Source organism: Giraffa tippelskirchi, chromosome 2 (genome assembly GCF_054371585.1).
Source record: "Giraffa tippelskirchi isolate mGirTip1 chromosome 2, T2T-mGirTip1v1.2.pri, whole genome shotgun sequence".
Classification (NCBI taxonomy): Eukaryota; Metazoa; Chordata; class Mammalia; order Artiodactyla; family Giraffidae; genus Giraffa; species Giraffa tippelskirchi.
In genome coordinates this window covers 190,114,603-190,136,806 of record NC_137276.1, presented here as the reverse complement: position 1 = coordinate 190,136,806, position 22,204 = coordinate 190,114,603, and the positions used below count along the sequence as shown (strand labels likewise).

Sequence of the window (22,204 nt, the reverse complement as noted above, 5' to 3'; positions counted from 1 at the left end):
CCCAGGCTGTGCTATAATTACCTGCAGAGTCAGTCTGCAGCATGGTGGTGACTTCTCTTGGACTCAAGTGGTTCACCTCACTACTGCTGTAGCGAACTGGGGTTTCCTCATGCTCCACTGATTTGGCAGGAAGAAACTGCTTCATTCCTTTCCACCAACCTTCATTGTGATCATAAGCAAGAGAGACCATTAAAGAGAAAGCTATGTTTGAAATGATAACAGTATATGAAGGGAGAAATCCTGCTGCATTTAAGCCATTTCTGTAACAAATATCTATAAAATGAACCTTGATGTTCAAGATTATTTTTAAAAAATGTGTTAAAATACACGTAACATAAAATTTCCTATCTTACCCTTTTTTTGGTGAGGGGGGGGCCTGCACCCACATGGCTTCCAGGATCTCAGTTTCCTGACCAGGGATTGAATCCAGTAGTAGTGAAAGCCTGGAATCCTGACCACTAGGTACCAGGGAACTTCCTGAACCATTTTTAATTAAGCAGCTCAGTGATCCGTTCACATTGTTGGGCAACCCTCACCCCAGCTATCTCCGTCTTGTGAAACTGAGATTTCATATCCATGAAGCAGTAATTCCTGATTCTCTCTTCCCCTCAGTCCCTGGCAACCAGCACTCTTTGTCTTTATAATTTAGAATATTATATATAAATAGTACCTCGTATAAACACAGTCATATGTTATTTTTCTTTTTGTGACTGGCTTATTTCACTTAGCATAAAGTCCTCAAGGTTCATCCACACTGCAGTATACAGTGCAGAATTTCCTTTTTTAAGGCTTAACATTCCATTTTATGTGTATACTGCATTTTGCTTATCCATGTATTAGTGGATCGATACTTGGGTTGCTTCCATGTTTTAACTATTTTGAATAACACTGCTATGAACATGAAATATGAACATAGAAATATTTGTTCAAGACTCGGCTTTCAATTCTTTTGGGTATACGCCTAGAAGTGGAATTGCTGGATCATACAGTAATTGTATTTTTAACTCTTTGAGGAACTGACCAAAAAAAAAAAATCTACTTTCTAAAGAAGCTGTACCATTTTACATTCCCATCAACAGTGCACAATGGTTCCAATTTCTTCACATCCTTGCCACTTGCTAGTTTCTGTTTTTCTCCTATTCTCTATTTTCTCTCATCTAATCTTTATTATTTACTTCTTCCCAGTAGCTCTGGGTTTAGTTTGTTCTTCTTTTTCTAGTTCCTTAAGTTGTTCAAGCTTATTTTCTGCTTTGATAGACTACCCAATGCAAAGCAGAACACAGTACGAATCTCTATCAAAAGCAATATACTGAAGCAAACCACTGCTGTTATAGTGCAGCCAGACAGTTGTTATAGCAGTGGTTTTTAATACATTAATAAGTTCAAAGAATTCTAAGATTAACCCGGGGGGGACAGCAGCTCAGGATCTGACCCCACCACTGCTCTTTTCTGCCCTAGTCACAGTGAACTCTCTGGGCTCCAAACAGTCATTCCAGTGAGGCTGGGGAAGTGGGAGACCCGCAGAAGGCCCCTGCTGTCACCTGCAGCAAGCTGCCACCTGCCACACAGAGTAGGAATCAGAAGGAATGACAACTCATGGCAGAGATGGCAGACTAACTCCACTGGGACAAACAGCCACAGCAGAGTGACCCACGCTGTCACCAGAACCTCAGTCCCCTACCTCTTACCTAGTGTTCACGTACACCACACAGAAAGCTGGTCTCAAGACAGAGACGTACATGGAGGCAAATCAGACAAGTTTTCCAGAAGGAAAAGAACAAAGCGTGTGTTATGAGAAATTCTTATAATGAAATTCCATTTCATTACTTAGAGACTAGAGGAGATTTCTACAGCACAGAAAAAAATGATCAGAACAGAAGAGGAATGCCATTTTTCTAACAGTGCCGGGGAGTCGATGTGGGCCTGAAAATGGCTTTCCTCTTCTACTGTCGCCCCCCGCAGGGCAGGGCTTCCCTCTGCTAGAAAGAGATACAAAGCCGTAAATTACCTGCCCGGTCCCAGTATGGTAAGTCATAGGTGCCTTTAGTTTTTTTCTTTCTGGAAAAATACAGAAAAAAAAAAAAAAAGCAAATAGAGTGAATTCACTAGTAAGAAAGCTCTGAAACAGTAAGATAAACACTCAAAAGTTAATAATTAGTCAAGAGTACACACTGCTACTTGCTGATCTACCCGGGGGAGACCTCTTTTTCATTTGACTTTCAAAGTTGCCATGGCTGAATTCTGGACTCTCAATAAATATTAAGCAACTATCTGCAGACAGAGTTATTTTGTTACCCAACTATTTCCCACTCAAATGGATACAGAGTTTTTTGTTTTTTTTTAAAGACTGATTCTGTAGATAAAAAAGCTGAATCAAACCAAAGACCCAACCCTGACATGTGGATTACGATAGGGAAATCCTGTTAGATTTGTTTTGGTTTCAAATACAAATTTCACAAATCTGTTGATTCATCAAGTTCACAGGACAACAAGAATAACAGAACTCTCACATTTTCTTCTGCACTGTTATTATTTTCTCAACTTACTGTTTTTTCCCTATGGTCCTTTGCCCCTGAGAAGTTTAAAGTGTCATACATACCCTTAACTGCGTAGACCTGATTCCTCTACCCTGCCCAGGACAAGCCAATACCATCACTAACAGTGAGAGAGCTGAGGGCCACGCAGGCTGTGGAGAAGGTTCTCCTCAGCACACTCCTCAGAATTCTGAATATCTTTCCCTGGAGAAACTTCTGTCTCTCTCCGGCATTAAGAACTGCTATCTACAGAGAAAAATATCAAGTACACGAAAGGACATTTTCCGGTTCAAGAACGTAAATCTAATTAAAATAATGCTCTGCAAGCTAAAGAGAAAGAAGCTGTCCCATTGTTATAAATGAGCTCAAGAGGGTTATGTGATTTGCTCACAATCACAAATGAGGCTTCCTCAAAGAGCCCAAGGTATGTGCCTTTCCTACTTGGAAACATTCTTCTCCAGTATAAGACTGTGTTTTTATTATTGATACTAAAAGCTTCCTCATTTAAAAGTATGGCTGTATTTAAAATATAATACTTCATTATTTCAAGTAAGTATAGTGTAAAATTTGTGGATAAGAAGGTAGGTGCTGAGGTTGCCCAATGGTTGTACTATAAAGGATTGCATATTCTTGATCTCAAATGAAAAAGCTTCAGGTTGTTTATTCATGACATGTAAAATACTCAGAACAGTGCCTGGCATGGGTCAGGGATTCATTAAGTGGCAGCTGTTTTTATTATTACTTTTCTTCTGGCTATCTTCCATAAGCCCCTTAATGGCAGTTCCTCTTTGCTCCTTGTCACAAAGCCAGTTGTCCGTAATTTCATCCACTAAGTTCTTATAAGTAACCTTAACTCTGCAGTTCAGACCTTCTGTCCTGAACAGGCTCATGTTCCACCTACCTCTCTGGAGTCTGAATGTCCACAGAGTCCTCTAGACACCATCCCAAACTCATCTCAGGACTTGCCTCCGGGCTCTCAATAGTTCTGCTCCCTGTTCCTCACCCCCTGGCCCGGGGTTTTAACCATGGATAATTAGACCTGATCGGCTGACTGTCAGAGGCCTGGACCAAATCCCCACCTTGCCATGTGCTGACCAGGTGACCTTGGCAAGTTATTTGTGCTCTCTCAGTCTCACCTTCCTCTTCTGTAAAATAGGATTTGTAACAATACCTGCTTTACAAACTGGTTAAATGAGTTAAACATGTAAGGCATTTAGAATAATGCGTAAAGTCAGCATTTCATTTTATTTCGTGTAAAGATTTGCCATTGGTGCTGTTCTCATCACCACTACTGCTGTTGCCCACTTGCCCGACAGCAGCATGAACTTCCCTTCCTGGACTCTCCTAGAGCCCTGTTCCCTCCTCCCCCGCCATGCTAAGTTGTCAGTCCTGTAGACAGGGTCCTTCCTCCCGTGGAACACACTGTAGTCAGTCCTGTTTTGATGGGACTTCTTTTGTTAAGATTCCTACTCCTCTTGTGTGAAACTTACAGGATTTAAGCTATTTATGATGTGTGTGTGTATGTGCGTTAGTTGCTCAGTTGTATCCAGCTCTTTGCAACCGCATGGACTGTAGCCCAGCAGGCTCCTCTGTCCATGGTATTCTCCAGGCAAGCATACTGGAGTGGGTTGCCATTCCCTCCTCCAGGGGATCTTCCCGAACTAGGAATTGAGCCCAGGTGTCCTGCATTACAGGCAGATTCTTTACCAACTGAGCTACCAGGGAAGCCTGTATGACTTGCTACGTAGTTCAAAATGGGAGTGCCAATGGCCAAGGTGAACTTTCCTAAGAGTTGTTTTGAAACGTCTGCTGTAGGGTTGCCAGTGTCTTAGAGTGGTAAACTGAAAACATTACTTTAGATCAGAAGTTTGATGGGCCATGTGCAGCACAGGAACAGAGAGAGAGCGAAGGAGTCAGGACTCCTCCCCTGGGTAACAATTACTCCTTAAGAGGAGGCCACTGAGCTGAGTGACCTGAAGGCTCTTGGCTGGAGGCCCTGACCCCATGCACATGGCCGCTGCCTGTGGCCCTGCTGGGGCCAAGGCCTGCAGCTGGACCAGAGACTGCTGCTGCTGGTGCTGAGACGCCTCCTTCCAGACTGCTCCTTGGAGTGGTTGGTTACTCCACTTTCCCTACTCTGCCCAACCTGAGTTCTGTGCTAATTACGTGTAATAAACCCAGTGACTTGTTGAATACTGGCTACTGTTTTATCTCCAGTCTTGTGATTCCTACCTGCCCTGAGAGCTCAGCCCTGTGACAAGCAGGTTCCATGGTGGATGGTTCTTTGCAATGTATTCTCTCCCACTGGACAGACTTTGGGGCTCACCAGAGGACTCCCTCCAGACGGCTCAAATACTTGGTACAGAGTCAGAGTGCAAATATTTAATGGCTAAACAAATGAACTCCCTCCAAACCTGTTAGTCACCAAAGCTGTCCCCACCGCTATGTTATCCCTACTGGTCTAACTGCACAAGCCAGAAACTGGAGTGAATCCTAGATCCTCCTCCTCCTCTGGCAAGCAGCCCATCAAGTCCCCCACTGATACCACTGGCAAACCCCTCCCCCTCATGTCTCCCCCCTCTCCTAGAACTGCTGTGTTATGTTCTTGCCTGGCCTTAGTAGTTTCCTAACTCATCTGTCTTTTCTAGTCTCTCGTCTCTTCAATCCACCCTCACAAACTGCTACCACCATTTTCCTACAATCATCTGATAATATCACCTGCCCGCTAACACTGCTCAATGTCTTCCCCATCTACAGAAAGCCCTTCCTGGTCCAGACCCAGGCTGCATTTCTATGAGTCTCCCAGCGCTCCCCCATGCCCAGCCCCTGGGAGACAACTCACTATTCTGCCTACATTCCACATCTCCGTGCCTTCTCCCAAGCCATGCCCTCAGTCTGGGCCATTCTCTCTTTCTCTATCTAGCTAAAACCAACTCCTCCTTTAAGGGAAAACTTGTCAAATATGGGGATTACTCTTTTCTGGAAAAAAGGTTTCAGGTAACTCTCAAGGTTCTTGCATCTCTGTTCCTCTGCACTTCACATACAACTCATCAAGCCAAAGTATAGTGGTCAATCTGCCAGACAATCTGGAGGTAAGAATGGTGTTTCATTCTCTCAGTAAATGTTACTCAGTATCTATTATACCTTACTACTGTGTGTAACCCAGTATGTAACACAAAGTTTGATATGATAAAGGTACTCAATAACTTATTACGGGATTGAACTTACTCATTTTTTACGCGAATAAAGGAGAAATGTACATATTTTTATTTTAACGACCACCTTACCTCTTCCTCTCAAAAGGGTTCATCTTCTATATGTAGTTCTATTTCACATTTGGAAACATCCCCTCTAGGACCAGTCAGGTGAACTGGTTTTGTACTAACCTGTTTCTCCAATGCCAAGCACACACGAGTATGAGAATGAGAGTAGTGAGCACCATGACCAGCACAGGGACAAGGACCGCGGCCAAGGCCACATCTGAAAAACAGGAGCGGACAAAACACATTAACAACAAGGAAAGAATCATTACGGAGAAGAGTGAGTAAAGATTAACCAAATCAAAGTTTTTCTAGCTCAAAAAAAAAAACCCATAATTTATGCCATGAGAGTGGGCACAAGTGGTAACTATAGAGATTTCACAGATACATGGAAGTTCGTTGCATTATTTGCTCCACCACTGTATGTTTTTAAAACACCAAGACAAATTAAAAGACAAATGATAAACTGGGAAATATTTTCTGCATATGTGATAAGAAGTTAATAATAGTTAATCTATTACAGAATTTATAGTAAAAAATAAACAGAAAAGTCAGCAGAGATGAAAAAGCAATGCATTAAGAAGCAAAGAATTCAACGCTGAGGTACACTGAAAGCATATCATGGAGCACAATGCTGCAGATTACATGCGTTACCTGATTGAAGAATATGAGGATGCTTGTAAGAAACAATTCTCTCAGTACACAAAGAAAAATGTAACTCCAGACATGATGGAGGAGATGTATAAGAAAGCTCATGCTGCAATACGAGAAAATCCAGTGTATGAGAAGAAGCCTAAGAAAGAAGTTAAAAAGAAGAGGTGGAACTGTCCCAAAATGTCACTTGCCCAGAAGAAAGATCAGCTTCCTTGAAGTTCAGGAACAGGCTGCCGAGAGTTAATAAACCAAACCACAATTTGCTATCAAGATTTTTCAGATAAAGACAATAACAAACTTATTAAACAAGCAAAAAAAAAAAGTGAACATTAAACATGTTCACCTCACTAGTAATCAGAGAAGTAGAGCTCAGACAAGAATAAGATGCTATTTTTGCTTATCAAATTGGCAAATATTTAAAAGAATAACTAATTGCTGAAGAGGGTCTCAAGAAACAGGTATTCTGATGGGACTGTAACTATCATTCTGATCGGCATTTTGGGGTAACATTTACAAAAAGCTATTACTTGGCAATTCTCTATGTAGAATTATTCTGAAGAGAAAATTAAAATGGCATTCAAAGATGTACCTTTAAAGATCTTTGCTACTGTATCTGCAGAAGAGTGAAAACCAGGAAGTAATCCAAATGCTCAACAATGAGGGGGAGGAAGTAAATCACTGTATCCTCCTTATAATAAAATATTACCTAGATACTGGAAGTGACGGCAAAATAGTTACAGACGTGAAAAAATAACAACATAGTCCCAAGTTGTTGTTCAGTTGCTAAGTTGTGTTCCACTCTTTGTGACCCCATGGACTGCAGCCCACCAGGCTTCCCTGTTCTTCACCATCTCCTGGAGCTTGCTCAATCTCATGTCCATTTAGTCTGTGATGACATCCAACCATCTCATCCTCTGTTACCCATTTCTCCTCTTGCCTCCAATCTTTCCCAGCATCAGAGTCTTTTCCAATGAGTTGGCTCTTTGTATCAGGTGGCCAAAGTATTGGAGCTTTAGCATCAGTCTTTCCAATGAATATTCAGGGTTCATTTCCTTTAGGATTGATTGGTTTGATCTCCTTGCTGTCTAAGGGACTCTTGAGAGTTTTCTCCAACACCACAGTTTAAAAGCATCAGTTCTTTGGCACTCAGCCTTTTACTGTCCAGCTTTCACACCTGTACATGACTACTGGAAAAACCATAGCTTTGACTATACACATCTTTGTAGGCAAAGTACCGTCCCTGCTTTTTAATACACTGTCTAGGTTTGTCGTTGTGTTTCTTCCAAGGAGCAAACATCTTTTAATTTCATGGTTGCAGTCACCATTCACAGTGATTTTGGAGCCCAAGAGAATAAAGTCTATCACTGTTTCCATTGTTTCCCCATCTATTTGCCATGAAGTGATGCGACCGGATGCCATGATCTTCATTTTTTGAATGCTGAGTTTTAAGCCAGCTTTTTTACTCTCCTCTTTCACCTTCATCAAGAGGCTTTTTAATTTCTCTTTGCTTTCTGCCATAAGGGTGGTGTCATCTGCATTTCTGAGGTTATTGATATTTCTCCTGGCAATCTTGATTCCAGCTTGTGATTCATCCAGACTGGCATTTCACATGATTTATTCTGCATATAGTATTAAGTATTGAAACCAAATGCATGTATAAACAAGGCAGAAACCAACACAATGCTGGAGCCTATGGGAACTTGGAGATCACTTAGTCACTTACCACTTAACAAGGGGATTAAGTGATCTCACTCTATAGATAAGGAATCCTGGGTAGAAAATAGTCTGCTTAAGGTTATCTGTATAGAACAACTGATTGGTTAAAGATCAAGAAAGGAGTAGGACAGGGCTGTCTGCTGTTGCCCTGTTTGTTTAAGCTATACACTGAGCACATCATGAGAAATGCCAGGCTAGATGAGTTACAAGTGGGAGAAACATCAACAACCTCATGATAAGCACATGATACCACTCTAACGGCAAAAAGTGAAGAATTAAAGAGCCCTTTGAGGAGGGTGAAGGAGGAGAGTGAAAGAGCCGGCTTAAGACTAAATATTAAAAAAACGAAGATCATGGCATCCGGCCTCATTACTACACGGCAAACAGAAGGGGCTGCTGCTGCAGCTGCTAAGTTGCTTCATTTGTGTCCGACTCTGTGCGACCTCATAGATGGCAGCCCAACAGGCTCCCCCGTCCCTGGGATTCTCCAGGCAAGAACACTGGCGTAGGTTGCCATTTCCTTCTCCAATGCGTGAAAGTGAAGTAGCTCAGTCATGTCCAACTCTTAGCGACCCCATGGACTGCAGCCTACCAGGCTCCTCCATCCATGGGATTTTCCAGGCAAGAGTACTGGAGTGGGGTGCCATTGCCTTCTCCAAAGAGAAGGGGAAAAGGTGGAAATAGTGACAGATTTCCTTATCTTGGGCTCCAAAATCACTGCAGACGGTGAGTTCAGCTATGAAATCAGAAGACAATTGTTTCTTGGCAGGAAAGTGATGACAAACCTAGACCGTGTGTTGAAAAGCAGATACATTACTCTGCTGACAGAGGTCCATATAGTCAAGGCTATGGTATTCCCAGTGGTCAGGTACAGTTTTGAAAACTGGACCGTAAAGAAAGCAGAATGCCAAAGAATTGATGGCTTCAAACTGTGGTGCTGGAGAAGACTCCTGAAAGTTCCGTGGGCACCAAAGAATTGATGCCTTTGAACTGTGGTGCTGGAGAAGACTCCTGAAAGTCCCGTGAGCAGCAAGGATATCAAACCAGTCAATCTTAAGAGAGATCAACCTTGAATATTCACTGGAAGGACTGATACTGAAGCTGAAGCTCCAGTATATTGGTCATATGATGTGAACACATAACTCACTGGAAAAGTTCCTGATGCTGGGAAAGATCGAGGGCAGGAGAAGAGGGCATCAGAGGATGAGATGGTGAACATGAACTTGGGCAGATTCTGGGAGTTGGTGAGGGACAGGGAGGCCGGGCGTGCTGCAGTCCATGAAGTCACAAAGAGTTGGATATGACTGGGCAACTGAACAACAAGGTCATCTGGTTCAAAATTGGGAAGGAGTATGTCAAGGCTATATATTGTCACCCTGCTTATTTAACTGTATGCAGAGTACATCATGCAAAACACTGGGTTGGATGAATCACAAGATTCATTAACAGAATCAAGATTAATGGGAGAAATATCAACAACCTCAGATATGCAGATGACACCACTCTTATGGCAGAAAGCAAAAAGGAACTAAAGAGCCTCTTGATGAAGATGAAATAGGAGAGTGAAAAATCTGGCTTAAAACTCAATGTTCAAAAAACTAATAAGATGATGGCAAGGCATCTGGTCTTATTACTTCATGGCAAATAGATGGGGAAACAATGGAAACAGTGGCAGATTTTATTTCTTGGGCTCCAAAATTACTGTGAACAGTGACTGCAGCCACAAAATTAAACGATGCTTGCTCTTTGGAAGAAAAGTTATGACAAAACTAGACAGTGTATTAAAAAGCACAGACATCGCTTTCCTGACAAAGGTTCGATAGTCAAAGCTATGGTTTTCCCAGTAGTCATGTATGCATGTTGAGAGTTGAACCATAAAGAAGGCTGAGTGCTGAAGAGTTGATGCTTCTGATTTATGGTACTGGAGAAAATTCTTGAGAGTCCCTTGGAGATCAAGAATTAAGGAGATCAAACCAGTTAATCATAAAGGAAATCAACCCTGAATATTCATTGGAAGGACTAATGCTGAACCTGAAGCTCCAATACTTTGACCACCTGATGTGACGAGCCAACTCATTGGAAAAGACCCTGATGGGGAAAGATTGAGGGCAGAAGGAGAAGGTGACGACAGAGCATGAGATGGTTGGATGGCATCACCGACCCAGCAAACATGAGTTTAAGCAAAGTCCAGGAGATAGTGAAGAACAGGAAAGTCTGGCATGCTGCAGACCTTGGGGTTGCAAAGAATCAGAAATGACTGAGCAACTGAACAACAGCAAAGGTCATCTAGGAAGCTGGTTTCTTCCTCTACTCCTTAACCTCCTCCTGGCCATGAGGGTGACAACAGCAACAACTGCTGATATTTACTGGGTGGGAAGCTCCAGACCTGCATCTCCTTTACTCCATATCATCATAACCCAAAGAAAGAGCAAGCCTGAAGATTCAGGAAGTGAGAAGATAATCCATAACAGCAGGCCTCTGAGAAGTAGGATGGATGGGAAATAGATGAGTATGCAGGTTCCAGAAAAAGGTTCCACTGAAGTGCCCTTCAAATGGCTTCTACTTTGTGAAGCTGAAGATGTAACTGAGAGTGAGTGAGGATCTCTGGGTCAAGGGTTTGAAAAATACAGAGAATGTTTCTAACAGCTACTGTTGGGAACAGACAGAAGAACTAACCAGGGAAACAGAAAGACCACCAGCTGGTACTGAGGGAGGACCCTGATGTTAGAGCAGCACAAATCTGACCATGATGTGATTTTCACCAGCATCACTCTTAGACTGGGTGTAAAACTGGAGAAAGGAGAAGGGCATACAACAGAAACAGTGACTCAGGATAGAAAGGACTAAGAAATTAGAAAAGCAAAAGTGCTTTATCCCTAAAATGTGTGAAACTGTAGAGAAAATAGTCACGTTCAGACAGATACTGTTTGACTTAATCAGAAGTATTATTAATACAATATATGCTTAGGTTCAAAAAATAATAAATTCTATACAGTACTATTTCAAAGAAAAGGAGACAGGAAGTCTTCAATCAAAAAGACCTGTATGCTCTTTGTTAGTCTTTTAAAGATTACATGGATCCTAGTTCCAGAATAAAATGCTTTAAGAACACTTTTAGTCTTAAGATTTTAAAATTCTATAATCAGATTTTAAGATGAGCAACACTTTAAAATGACTGTTCTTCCATATGGTATGTGGTCTGGGATTCCACCCAAACGTATGGTTTCTGTAAATCGAAGCTCTTTGTGGGATGCTGAAATTTCTTGTCTATGTCAACTCTTGCTTCTTTCTGAAATGGACAAAATAAATGTTGCCTGCCATTTCAGTAATCAGAGTGTTGCCTCAAGTTCTCAGCCACTATCCCCACCCATGACCATGTACCCCGAGAGGAATTTAGGATGGAAAAAACAGAATACTGACTCTAAACAGTTAAGATGCATATTAATGAATAATTTCAGTGAGCTCAGACTCTTACATCTTCCCCTACATAGAAAAGCATTAAAATCATTAACTTTAGATGTTTTGTTTTTTTATCTTTTTTCCCCAGCAAAAATTCCTATATATCCCAGCTCCTCCTTTATGTCTTTAGAACAGTTTCATAAAACTATCTGAGAGGCTGTATCCCATACTACAGTCCTCAGTAAGAACCTGGATAAAACACAGTTCTCAGCTTTCAGGTTGTAAGCTTTTTTTTTTTTCAATCAACACTAGCCTTTCCTGCAGCATGAGAAAGACACAGGTCTCTTTGAGAACAATTTAGAAGATAGGAAGGAAACTGATGTGGAAGGTTGTAGAAAGCTACCTAAATCCAGATAAATTTTCAGAAAATGAGAATGATTAAAATTTTATTAAGTTACTCTGAATGGATGCTTTCTCTTCTCTGCATTGTCCTGAAAATTAGTGTGCTTTTCATCTGTCAACACTGAAATTAATTCCTTAATGGCATTGATGCTTTTGTTCCTGAATTCAACTGAAATTTTGTTTACAACTAGTAAAATTAAAAACTAGTAATGTTTATATACGTTAACATTTTACATAATAATAAATAATACGCTTGAAATTAAATTGGAAAACAGTATTTGTCATCTGAAAAAGTAACTATTTAAAAAATAGAGACCAAATTTTTAAAATAAATGTCAACAGAGTATCTTTTTTTTTTAAAAAAGTATATTAATTTTCACCAAACCTTTTGTTATTTTTCTTCTTCCCTTTTTGCTACCAAATCCCTATCTAACAAATTAATATATAATCAGAAAAAAGTTTGCTTCTTGCTACAGTTTTAGTTATTTCTAGAAAAATTTTCTTTCTAAGGCTGAGGCTCCACGTATTTAGTTATAGAAGGGAAAAAAAAAAAATCACAGAAGGAAGCCTAGAATACAGCAGCCATCTCTAAATATTTAAAGAATCATTTTACATTGTAACAGATAACAGAACTTAGCAATGCAGTCAGTTTTTTCTACGGTATGGAGTTGAACTTTTTGCTATATTTAAAAAACAAGGGGGAAAAACCCTTGAGCTGGAGATGTTTCCTGAAAACTTGTTAGAAACAAACAAAATCACTCCTATAAGCAAGTATTAACTTTCGGGTTTGCATACCTTTGGTCACATTTGGGGTCACGGTAGTATTTTTGATTTCAGGAGTGGCAGTTGTCTGCTCTGTCTGTGTAGGAAACTCATTGCTACTTCGAGGTTGTAGTGGTTGAGTAAATTTGGGGGCACGACCTTGAAAAAAATTTTAAAAACTCTTTAATTCTTTCATCTACACCAACTTGATTAAAATAGTCACTCTATAATGCTTTTAACATATTTATGGAAAATTATACCACCAAACTAGGGAATACTGAATGCTCACTTTTGAAGGAGGCATACCTTTGGCTATTTTTGGAGGGGTTGTAGTGTTTCTGAGGTCATTGCTGCTCCGAGGAGGTGGAGGTTGAGTAAGTTTTGGAGGACGACCTTGAAAGATGGGTTAGAAAAGTTTCTACATTTTGCTTATAAAAATCATAGTTAAAAAATAGTAATTTTAAATGTCTTTAACATTTCCCACAGTACTTAGTTTTGCACAGTAACTTTAAATCTCAGAGAAAGATGTCAGAACGATAAACGTACTCTTCAGTAAATGCACAAATATACTGAGATTTCTGAGATTTTAAATAATCAAATTGTCCGAAAAGAATCTTCTTAGGAAGGAGAATACCAGATGATGTTGAAAGGATAGAGGATGTTGAAAGGATAAAGCTATAAAAACGTTGTCACAATATTTATACTTACTACTCATTCAACTCATTTAATAAATATTTATGGAGGGCCTACTATGAGTCAGGCACTATGGTAGTTTGAAGGGATATAACAGTAAACAAAGTATTAAAATATTATATAATTTTGATGAAGTTATTCCTACTTTTAATTTATTCAAAGTAAAATGTTCTTAGGCTAAGATGACTGTTACAATCATCAGTGCTTAAGTGATAGAAATATTCTACTACATGAGATCTGATTAAGGTTGAGACTACATTTGGAAATCCAACTCTTTGCTTTGTCTCATCAATGATGCTCTTTCTTCTTCCACCTGTAAGTTTAGAAACCAGTTTGATATCTAATATGATAGTTAATAAGGAAAACTATTTCTTTTTAAAAATCCCTTTAAGAAGATACAATGACTAGAAGATAAGCACCTTATTATTAGTTTCTCAGAGAACAGCGAAGTCGTTTTTAATTAATACAGTGAAAACAAGATGCCTTAAACATATTGTTGAATTACCTTTAGGAATAAACTGACATCCAAGCAGTTCCATTTTCATGGCAATTTTCTGCTGCCATTGGGTAGGATTCACTCTAATAAAACGTGCAATAATTGGTGGCAAAAAGTTATTACGCACATCCTGGTGATAATCTTTGTTTCCTTGAAATATCTTTAAAAAACAACAAAAAATTGGTACTTTACATCAACAGAGGCCAGGGCTAAACTGCTCCACTGAAACATGGTTTTGGGTTTTGCTCTGGGCCTTAAATGAGCTCTGCAAAGTATGACAATAAGCATTAATTTGTATGAAAATAAATAATTTGGAAAAACTATTAAGAAGCTGCACATTCTTCATAACAATTTCATAAAAGGAAATACTGAATATAAAAATCATTTTAAATGACTTAAATATAACAAAAGTTCTAACTTGGCAATTTGAGGAGAAGGTTTTAATTGCAGTGCACAGTATATTGTATTAATAATTCCTGTGGAATCATCAGCTATTTAAATAAATTTATTTTTAAAGTAAAGCATAATTGAACATTTGAGGTCTTAGAGGAAATGCTTTACTGTGTACTTTTCATAATTTTTCTCTCAATAAATTGACTGAAAGTGAACACACTAGTATATATATCTCCACCTACTGGAGAAAGTGTATAAACACAGTTCCCATTTCTCTGCCAGCAGAGTGGGAAAACCTCATAGACAAAGGATACTGGGTTGAGTTCTTAGAACGATACTGTCTCAGTAGTCGGGAAAAATGAGAACTCAAGCTGCTCAGGTCTTGCCTAACAACACAAAAAGGTAAGCCTTGAAAAGATCACATGATTTCCAAGTAACCTAACTGCATCCCAGAATAGCTATGTGTGTCACAGCAGAAAAGCAGATCAGAACTGATAAGCCAGACCCCTTCCTCATTTCACAGGTAAGAACTCTGATCCTATAGGTGGTGGTTTAGTCGCTAATTCATGTCCAACTCTTTGCCACCCCATGGACTGTAGCCCACCAGGCTCCTCTGTCCATGGGCTTTCCCAGGCAAGAGTACTAGAGTAGGTTGCCATTTCCTACTACAGGGATCTTCCCAACCCAGGAATTGAACAGATGTATCCTGCGTCTCTTGCACTGGCAGGTGGATTCTTTACCACTGAGCCACATGGGAAATCCCAACCTAGAACTCTAAACCCAGTCAAATTATCTTTCAAAAATGAAGCCAAAAATATTTTTTCAGAAATTTGTTAAGATGTTTTTAAAATATAAGCATTGATAATACTTATGATTATAAAAATTATCCCACAAGTATAACAAATATTACTATACAAATAAATATAGATGTGCTAATAGTAAAAAGTAGTCACGTTTGGAGGCATTAAGCAGAAATAAGTTACATACAGAGAAAATATTGTTTTTTGCTTCAAGGGGTGGAGGCTCACTAAGGTGAAGTTCATGTGATATCAAGCAGAAGAGAAGAAAGAAGGCCTTGAATAACAGCTGAAGAGTTTAGATCCAGATGAAAGACTAAAAGCAACCCTTGGAGTTTTTTGAACAGAGACATAAATGGCAAGTGAAAATATTAGCATACCATATATATGACAGAGAACTGATAGTATCGTAAAATCAAAACAAAACTCACAGGGAGGTTTCACTGAAAAAATGTGCTCATAATTCAATTCCAGATGAAAGGCATGCACCTTCCCTGGGGACAGGGATCCCTTCTGGTGGGTGGATCAAGACTGGGAGCCTAGGTGAAAGAAACTGACCTCCCGCTGAGAGCCACCTCTGCTACTCTCTCTCTAGCCCTTAGCATCTGTTCTGGCACATTACAGCACTGTCGTTTTTGGCTAACTGAAAAATAAGATGAGGAAATTCTCCAGGTAGAAAAAAAATAGTTGTTTTTTACAACAAATGTTGGTGAAGTGATCTTGAAATGATCTTTCTATAACATCCTATAATTTAACACCCTTCTGCCTTGTCCTCTGCACCCCCCTCAACTTGCCTAGAGAGTAGAAATCTAGGAACAAATTAGGATCTCCACCATTCTGTGGATTGATAAGAAAAGTTTTTTAAAGATAAGAAATTAATTAATTATAATAAATAATAAATTATTTAAACAATTTAATTAATACTGGAAAAAGAAATCAAGAAAGTACTTACCCTTACAATCATCAAAAAGGATGATGAAGCCCTGAGAATTTCCTAACCATGTTAGAAGGGTAAGGCCAATAACTGTGTGTGCTATGCTTAGTCGCTCAATCGTGTCCAGCTCTTTGTGACCCTATGGACTATAGCCCTCCATTCTCTAGTCAAGAATACTGAGGGGATTCCTATGCCCTCCTCCAGGTGATTTCCCAACTCAGAGATCAAACTCAGGTCTCCTGCATTGCAGGTGGATTCTTGACCATCTGAGCCACCAGGGAAGCCCAGTAACCAACACTACCTAAAATAACCAGGAGAGGGCAGAGTAAGACCAAATGATATTTAATTTTTAGTATCACGTAGGAAGAACTTCTGTGGCTTATTGCAAAGGCCACACCTACCCATCAACCTCTGTTAAAAATGCTCTTTAGAAATACTTTAGTGATCATTTTACCTTATCCTGGTCCACACCAGGCTCTCTGTACACAGTCCACCTCTGCCCATCAGCACTGTATAGAATCTTGTAGGCTGAGACGTAGTAATTGTGCTCCACCATGGTGGAGCCAGTAGTCACAATGCCTAGGAACAGGAAGGTCATTCATTAGAGCTCACAGTCTGATCCTTGAAGTTTGTTCATCACTGAAGCATTAACACCTAAAATGTAATGTTCAAACAGTTTTGTCTATGGCACAGGACCATACCTAAGTGCAAGGTTTCATCCTAATAGGAACTACTCCTTGGCTTTGTTCCCTTGGAGGGACAGGAAGAATTATGACCACATATAAGGAAAGGACTATTGTATTTTGGCAGCCTGTATTCATGTCACTGCAAAATACTGCTCACTTACTGAGAAAGAATGACTTCCTGGGAATGAATAAAGATTACTGGCATTATTTTTAGTACCAAAGCAAAATAAATTTTAACAAAATTATCTAAAGCAATCCTAACCAAATATTCTGACCATTTGTTAAGTTGCTCTAAATAATTAAATTCATACTCGGCACATGTGGGATATTATTTGTAGCACTTAAAATGGACTCATTGAACACAAACTTCTCTTAATGACTGTTGTTGCTATTTAGTCACTAAGTCATCTCTGACTCTTTGTGACCCCATGGATTGTAGCCTGCAGGCTCCTCTGCCCATGGGATTCTCCAGGCAAGAACACTGAAGTGGGTTGGCATTTCCTTCTCCACTTAATGACTGTAGGAGATGGTTATTTCAGATGCCTCAAGATCCCTTTACTCTAACACTAGCCTAAAAAAACTTAGTACAATGAAAAGAAAAACTAATAAGAATCAAATACTAACTCCTCTCCTTTGCAATGCTTTATAAAACCTTCTTCAGTCATATTAATACCAGTAAACGAAACTTGGTGGTGGTGGTTTAGTCGCTAAGTCGTGTGCAACTCTTGCGACCCCATGGACTGTAGCCTGCTAGGCTCCTTGGTCTGTGGCTCCTCTGTCTCCAGGCAAGAATACTGGAGTGGGTTGCCATTTCCCTCTCCACAACTGAACTTAAAATCATATAATTAAATTTGCAATGACCAAATTTTCTATGAAATTCTTCCATGTCACCAGGTTTTCAAATGAAATCAGCATTATAAATCGTCCAGAAAATTCTGTCTCTTTTACCTGTGATCTTCTTTTCCTTATTCAGATCTACTTGCAACCACTGATATTCATCAGTGGCAAAAGCAGCCCAAGGAGGTCCAGGTTTTTTCAGCCTGGCCTTTTCAGGTTTCCAGCTATTCTCTTGTCCTGTGTGGTCCGTCCACTCCAACACAGATGATGCTGTTATTTGAGCATCAGCGATCACGCCAGATTCCATGCCCAGTGTTCCATAACAACCTGAAACAAGGAAGAAAGTAATTCAGTTTCCAGACAAACTTAAAAAGCTATAAATACTTATTCTTTGGAAACTCTGAATTGTACCTTTAATTAACATTCACTAGGCTGACAATAGCCTGTATTAGAGGATATCAAAAGCAAGCAAATGCTTCTTGGGTCTGTCTTTGTGTTTCATCAGAAAACATACAGACGTATGAGTGTGCTCCGTCATGTCCGACTCTTTGCTACTACATGGACTGTAACCCACCAGGCTCCTCTGTCCATGGAATTCTACAGGCAAGAATACTGGAGTGGGTTGCTGTTTCCTCCTCCAGAGGTTCTTCCTGACCCAGGGATCGAACTTGCATCTCCTGTATCTCCTGCACTGGCAGGCAGATTATTTACCACTGAGCCACCTGAGAACCCATTCACAGCAGTAACCACTAGTTACTGGTGACACCTTACCCTCTCCCTGGGACACTTTCCTCAGTGGGCAACAGGCTCCCCTACCTCCTCCAGGTGTTGCTCAGATGTCACCTTCTCCATAAGGTCTGCCCCAACCCACTTCAAACTTCCAACCAGTCCCTCCTGCACTGCCTGTCCTCTCTCCTTGCCTTATTTCCTGCATCTTTTATAATGTTATAGACAGTATATTACAAACATTCATTTACTTATCCACTGTTCATTGTCCATATCTCACTACCAGAATGTAAATTCTGCTCACTTTTGTTTCACTAGCACCAGAAGAGTGTCTGACAAATGAAAACAGGCACTCAATATTTTCTGTTGATTAATTAATTACTTCAGACATATTAAAAAAAAAAAATCCCTTTTTCTTAGGAAACTTCCATGGTCACTTGATCATTTCTCTATTAATATAAAACCTCCAGTTTATTCTGTTCATTAAATCATTAAGTATCTATTTTATCCTAAAGGAAATCAACCCTGAATATTCATTGGAAAGACTGATGCTGAAGCTGAAGCTCCAATACTGTGGCCACCTGATGCGAAGAATCAAGTCACTGGAAAAGACCCTGATGCAGAAGTGAGTGACAGAGGATGGGATGGTTGGATGGCACCCCCAACTCAATGGACATGAATTTGAGCAATCTGTGGGAGATGGTGAAGGTCAGGGAAACCTGGCGTGCTGCAGTCCATGGGGTCACAAAGAGTTGGACACGACTGAGTGACTGAACAACAACTACAATCTATTTTTTCTCCTAGAGTTATTTGTGGTAACTAAATGAGGAAGTGCAAGAAAAAAAAAAAAAAAAAAAAACGCAAAACAAAAAACCCACAACAAAAAACAAAACCTAGAAACTGGCAAAGTGCCTGACATATAGTGTTCAAAAAATAATGGCTATTATATAAATCATAATAAGTTATGAAGTCCATGAGAGGCTTACCACTTGTCTTAAATGTAAAAAGACTTGTAGATAAGTGCCCCCTGAAAGAGAGAAAGGATTTTTTGGTGACATTCATATAGTACATGACTTCCTCATATTTGTCTTAGCAAAACTTTGTTTTTATTTTACTAAGAATAGTCTATGGCTATATATTACACAACTGCTATTGTTCCTAGCAAAAAAGTCATATTTCTAATTAAGCAGAACAACTTCTGAAATCAGCATAAATAAGTTTGTCTTCAAGTATCTAGCGCCTAGTTTCATACATGATCATGCAAGTATATCCATGCAACCTTTAATAAGTACTTATTCTATTTCTTTCTCATGAGATTAACATATTCCTAAAATGTTTCTACAGCAATTGCTTTTTGGGACTATAAAACAAAAGGTGATCTTCCCAGAGAAAGAGGCTCAAGCTTCCAAGGACAAACAGAAGAAAAGCTGGCTACTAAGAAAAGACTGCATTTGTTACAGGAAATCAATGTTTCAGTGCTACAAGGTAGCACTGCATTTGGATTTTGCATTTGCATTTGGCAGCATAGGTGCTTGGGGAGAGTGCATGGGTGGGACAAGTGATTAGTTCACCACATGGCAGGTCAAGGGACCCTGAGGAACTTGGAGGGATAAAACCATCTAAATCAGCAGTGTATACGTCTGCCTTCAGCACAACATTCAAACCATTACAAGTGGATGAGACTTGTCCTTTATTAAAAAAAAAAAAAATGAAAGAAACTCATGAAAAAAAAAAAATTCTTTCTAAAAGTAGAACAGGGGAAAGGAATGAAACAATTTGCATAAAATCATCCAGAAGAAACCAGAGGAGAAAAGGTAGCTGACTCTATCTATAGCAGGGATGGACCAATGACAGTCCAGGAATTGCCTGCTTTGTGTGGTCAGAAAGCTTAGAATGGTTTTTACATGGTTAAAAAGTTGTAAATAAGACGAAAAAGAGTAAGTGACAGAGACACTGGCTTTCTACAGTAAAACTCTCCACTGTCCCAAGTGTGGAGCTCTGGGCTTCTGAAGGAAACTGGCCCAGGATCTAAAAAGAAGCTGGTTTCAATCACGCTGCAGGATCGGGCATGTCTGAGATGTAAGGTTTACAGACAGATCACCCATTCTATGTTTCTATTCAGTGTTTCAACTCCTCCCGCTTTTGATACCTAGTTTAGGTTTTGTGAAACAGTAGATCATAAATACAATGAAAACACATTCCTACAATATTCTCTTGGGATGGCAGGGATTCATAATAGTACTATCTTGGATTTATGTCAAAATTTGACTTCTAGTCAGTGTATTTCAATTATCTTAATCCATCTTGGGCCACACAGGCATAAGGAACAGAGTAGTTAGTTACGCCTTCTCATCTTTAAAATGAAGTAAAGATTTGGTAATAAACTTCTAGACTCATTCTGGGCTCTTTCTATGCTCAGAAAGAAGAAACAAATCACTCCCCCAAATGACTACCACCCTCTCAGCTGGAGAACAAGCCAAGAGAGCACGACTTTGGCTCTGCTGTCAGGGCACTCAGACATCGGACATATGCGTGAGTCCACCGCACAAGTGTTACTTCATGAACACCATCACCAGCGATACTGCTCAGGCCTCATTCGGCCCGATCCCACCCCATGCAGCACGTTTATTATAAACAGCACGTGTACTTACACCACAGATGTTACGTTGTTAGCCAGAGAGCTTTCATAGTACGGGATGCCCTTACTAATTACGACACTGATCTGGCCACCCAGAGTGTTTGACACGACGCCTGCATGCACACCGGCCATGCACAACGGGGAGGACTTCAGGAAGGAAAGAAACAAGATGAGTTCCACATTTTCTTTTGATAATTCGTAAACAAGACACTTACACTTCCTCTAGAAATGATTTGATCTGGGCGGTTTTCTTAAAAAACATGGGGTAGATGACTGGTAATACAACACAGAATAGATTTTTAGCAGAAGAAAAAGAACAAAACATTACATATCACTAAAAAGAAGTAATTGTCAGAAAATAAAAGTCACAATAAAGATAAACAATAGGTTACACATCTGTCTGTGAGAAGTTTTGGCATCACTTTAACTTAAGTCTACAGCCAACTTACATCTCTATATCCATGAGGGATGGCTCCTGATATCTCAGCAAAGGGGAGCAGACAACCAGCTGGGCAGTACTTGCTGCGAAATAAAAGCAAGTTAAATGGTATACACTGTTGTACTTTCTGGGGAAAAAGACCAAAAAATGACACCATTTTTTAGTTCAATGTAAATACCATAATCTCACCACCCTGAGAGAACCACCACTTCTAATAGGTCCTTAAGACTTTCTTCCATCCATCTACACATGTCTTCACCCACATATATACAAAAATCACCTCATATTCTACATGTTGATTTGATTATTTTATTTTATAATGAATGGCAGACATATTTCTACTGTAAAAGCAATTCACAATACTTGGTAGCTACATAATACTTGAGTTTGTGGATGAACTATAATTTGTTTCACCCATCCTCTATTGATCAAATTTCAGGTGATTTAAAAAAAATGTTTGACATTCATTCACTTACTCATCCACCTACACACTCCACACATTTACATGTATGTCTGTACCACTGCCTGTTAAGTGCTGGGGTGTGCAAGGGATGGGTTCTGGAAGGTTAACTAGATAAATAGTGGTGGTCCTCCCTGGGTCTACATGTCCATGGTGGGAGAAGTATTAAGTATTAAGCCAATACTTCATGAAACCCAAGAATGAGATTATGATTCTGCTGTAAAGAAAAGGTACTCTGTGAAATGATCAGAAGGACTCTAACTTCACAAAAGTAATGAGAACATTTGGCAAACCTCCTATGCGCCAAGCAGCATTCTGAGTTACACTCTGGTCATCCATGTAAAAACCCTACATGCTAGGTACCATCATTATCCTCAT

At 39.8% G+C, this 22,204-nt stretch overlaps 1 protein-coding gene across 2 annotated transcripts in view; it reads right to left on the bottom strand.

Moving 5' to 3' along the window:
• DCBLD2 (discoidin, CUB and LCCL domain containing 2) overlaps positions 1–22,204 on the bottom strand; it is a 76,047-nt gene that overhangs the window by 1,146 nt on the left and 52,697 nt on the right. Inside the window, exons 5-15 of one of the 2 annotated variants that reach the window (XM_081572504.1) lie at positions 21,377–21,449; positions 20,941–21,074; positions 19,276–19,316; positions 17,675–17,890; positions 16,495–16,619; positions 13,926–14,076; positions 13,034–13,120; positions 12,761–12,886; positions 5,921–6,014; positions 2,009–2,058; positions 22–201 (exon numbers count right to left, since the gene is read on the bottom strand). In XM_081572504.1, coding sequence (XP_081428630.1) covers positions 22–201; positions 2,009–2,058; positions 5,921–6,014; positions 12,761–12,886; positions 13,034–13,120; positions 13,926–14,076; positions 16,495–16,619; positions 17,675–17,890; positions 19,276–19,316; positions 20,941–21,074; positions 21,377–21,449 — 1,277 coding nt within the window. The remainder of the gene's footprint in view (positions 1–21; positions 202–2,008; positions 2,059–5,920; positions 6,015–12,760; positions 12,887–13,033; positions 13,121–13,925; positions 14,077–16,494; positions 16,620–17,674; positions 17,891–19,275; positions 19,317–20,940; positions 21,075–21,376; positions 21,450–22,204) is intronic. The other variant, XM_081572505.1, reaches the window with a different exon arrangement.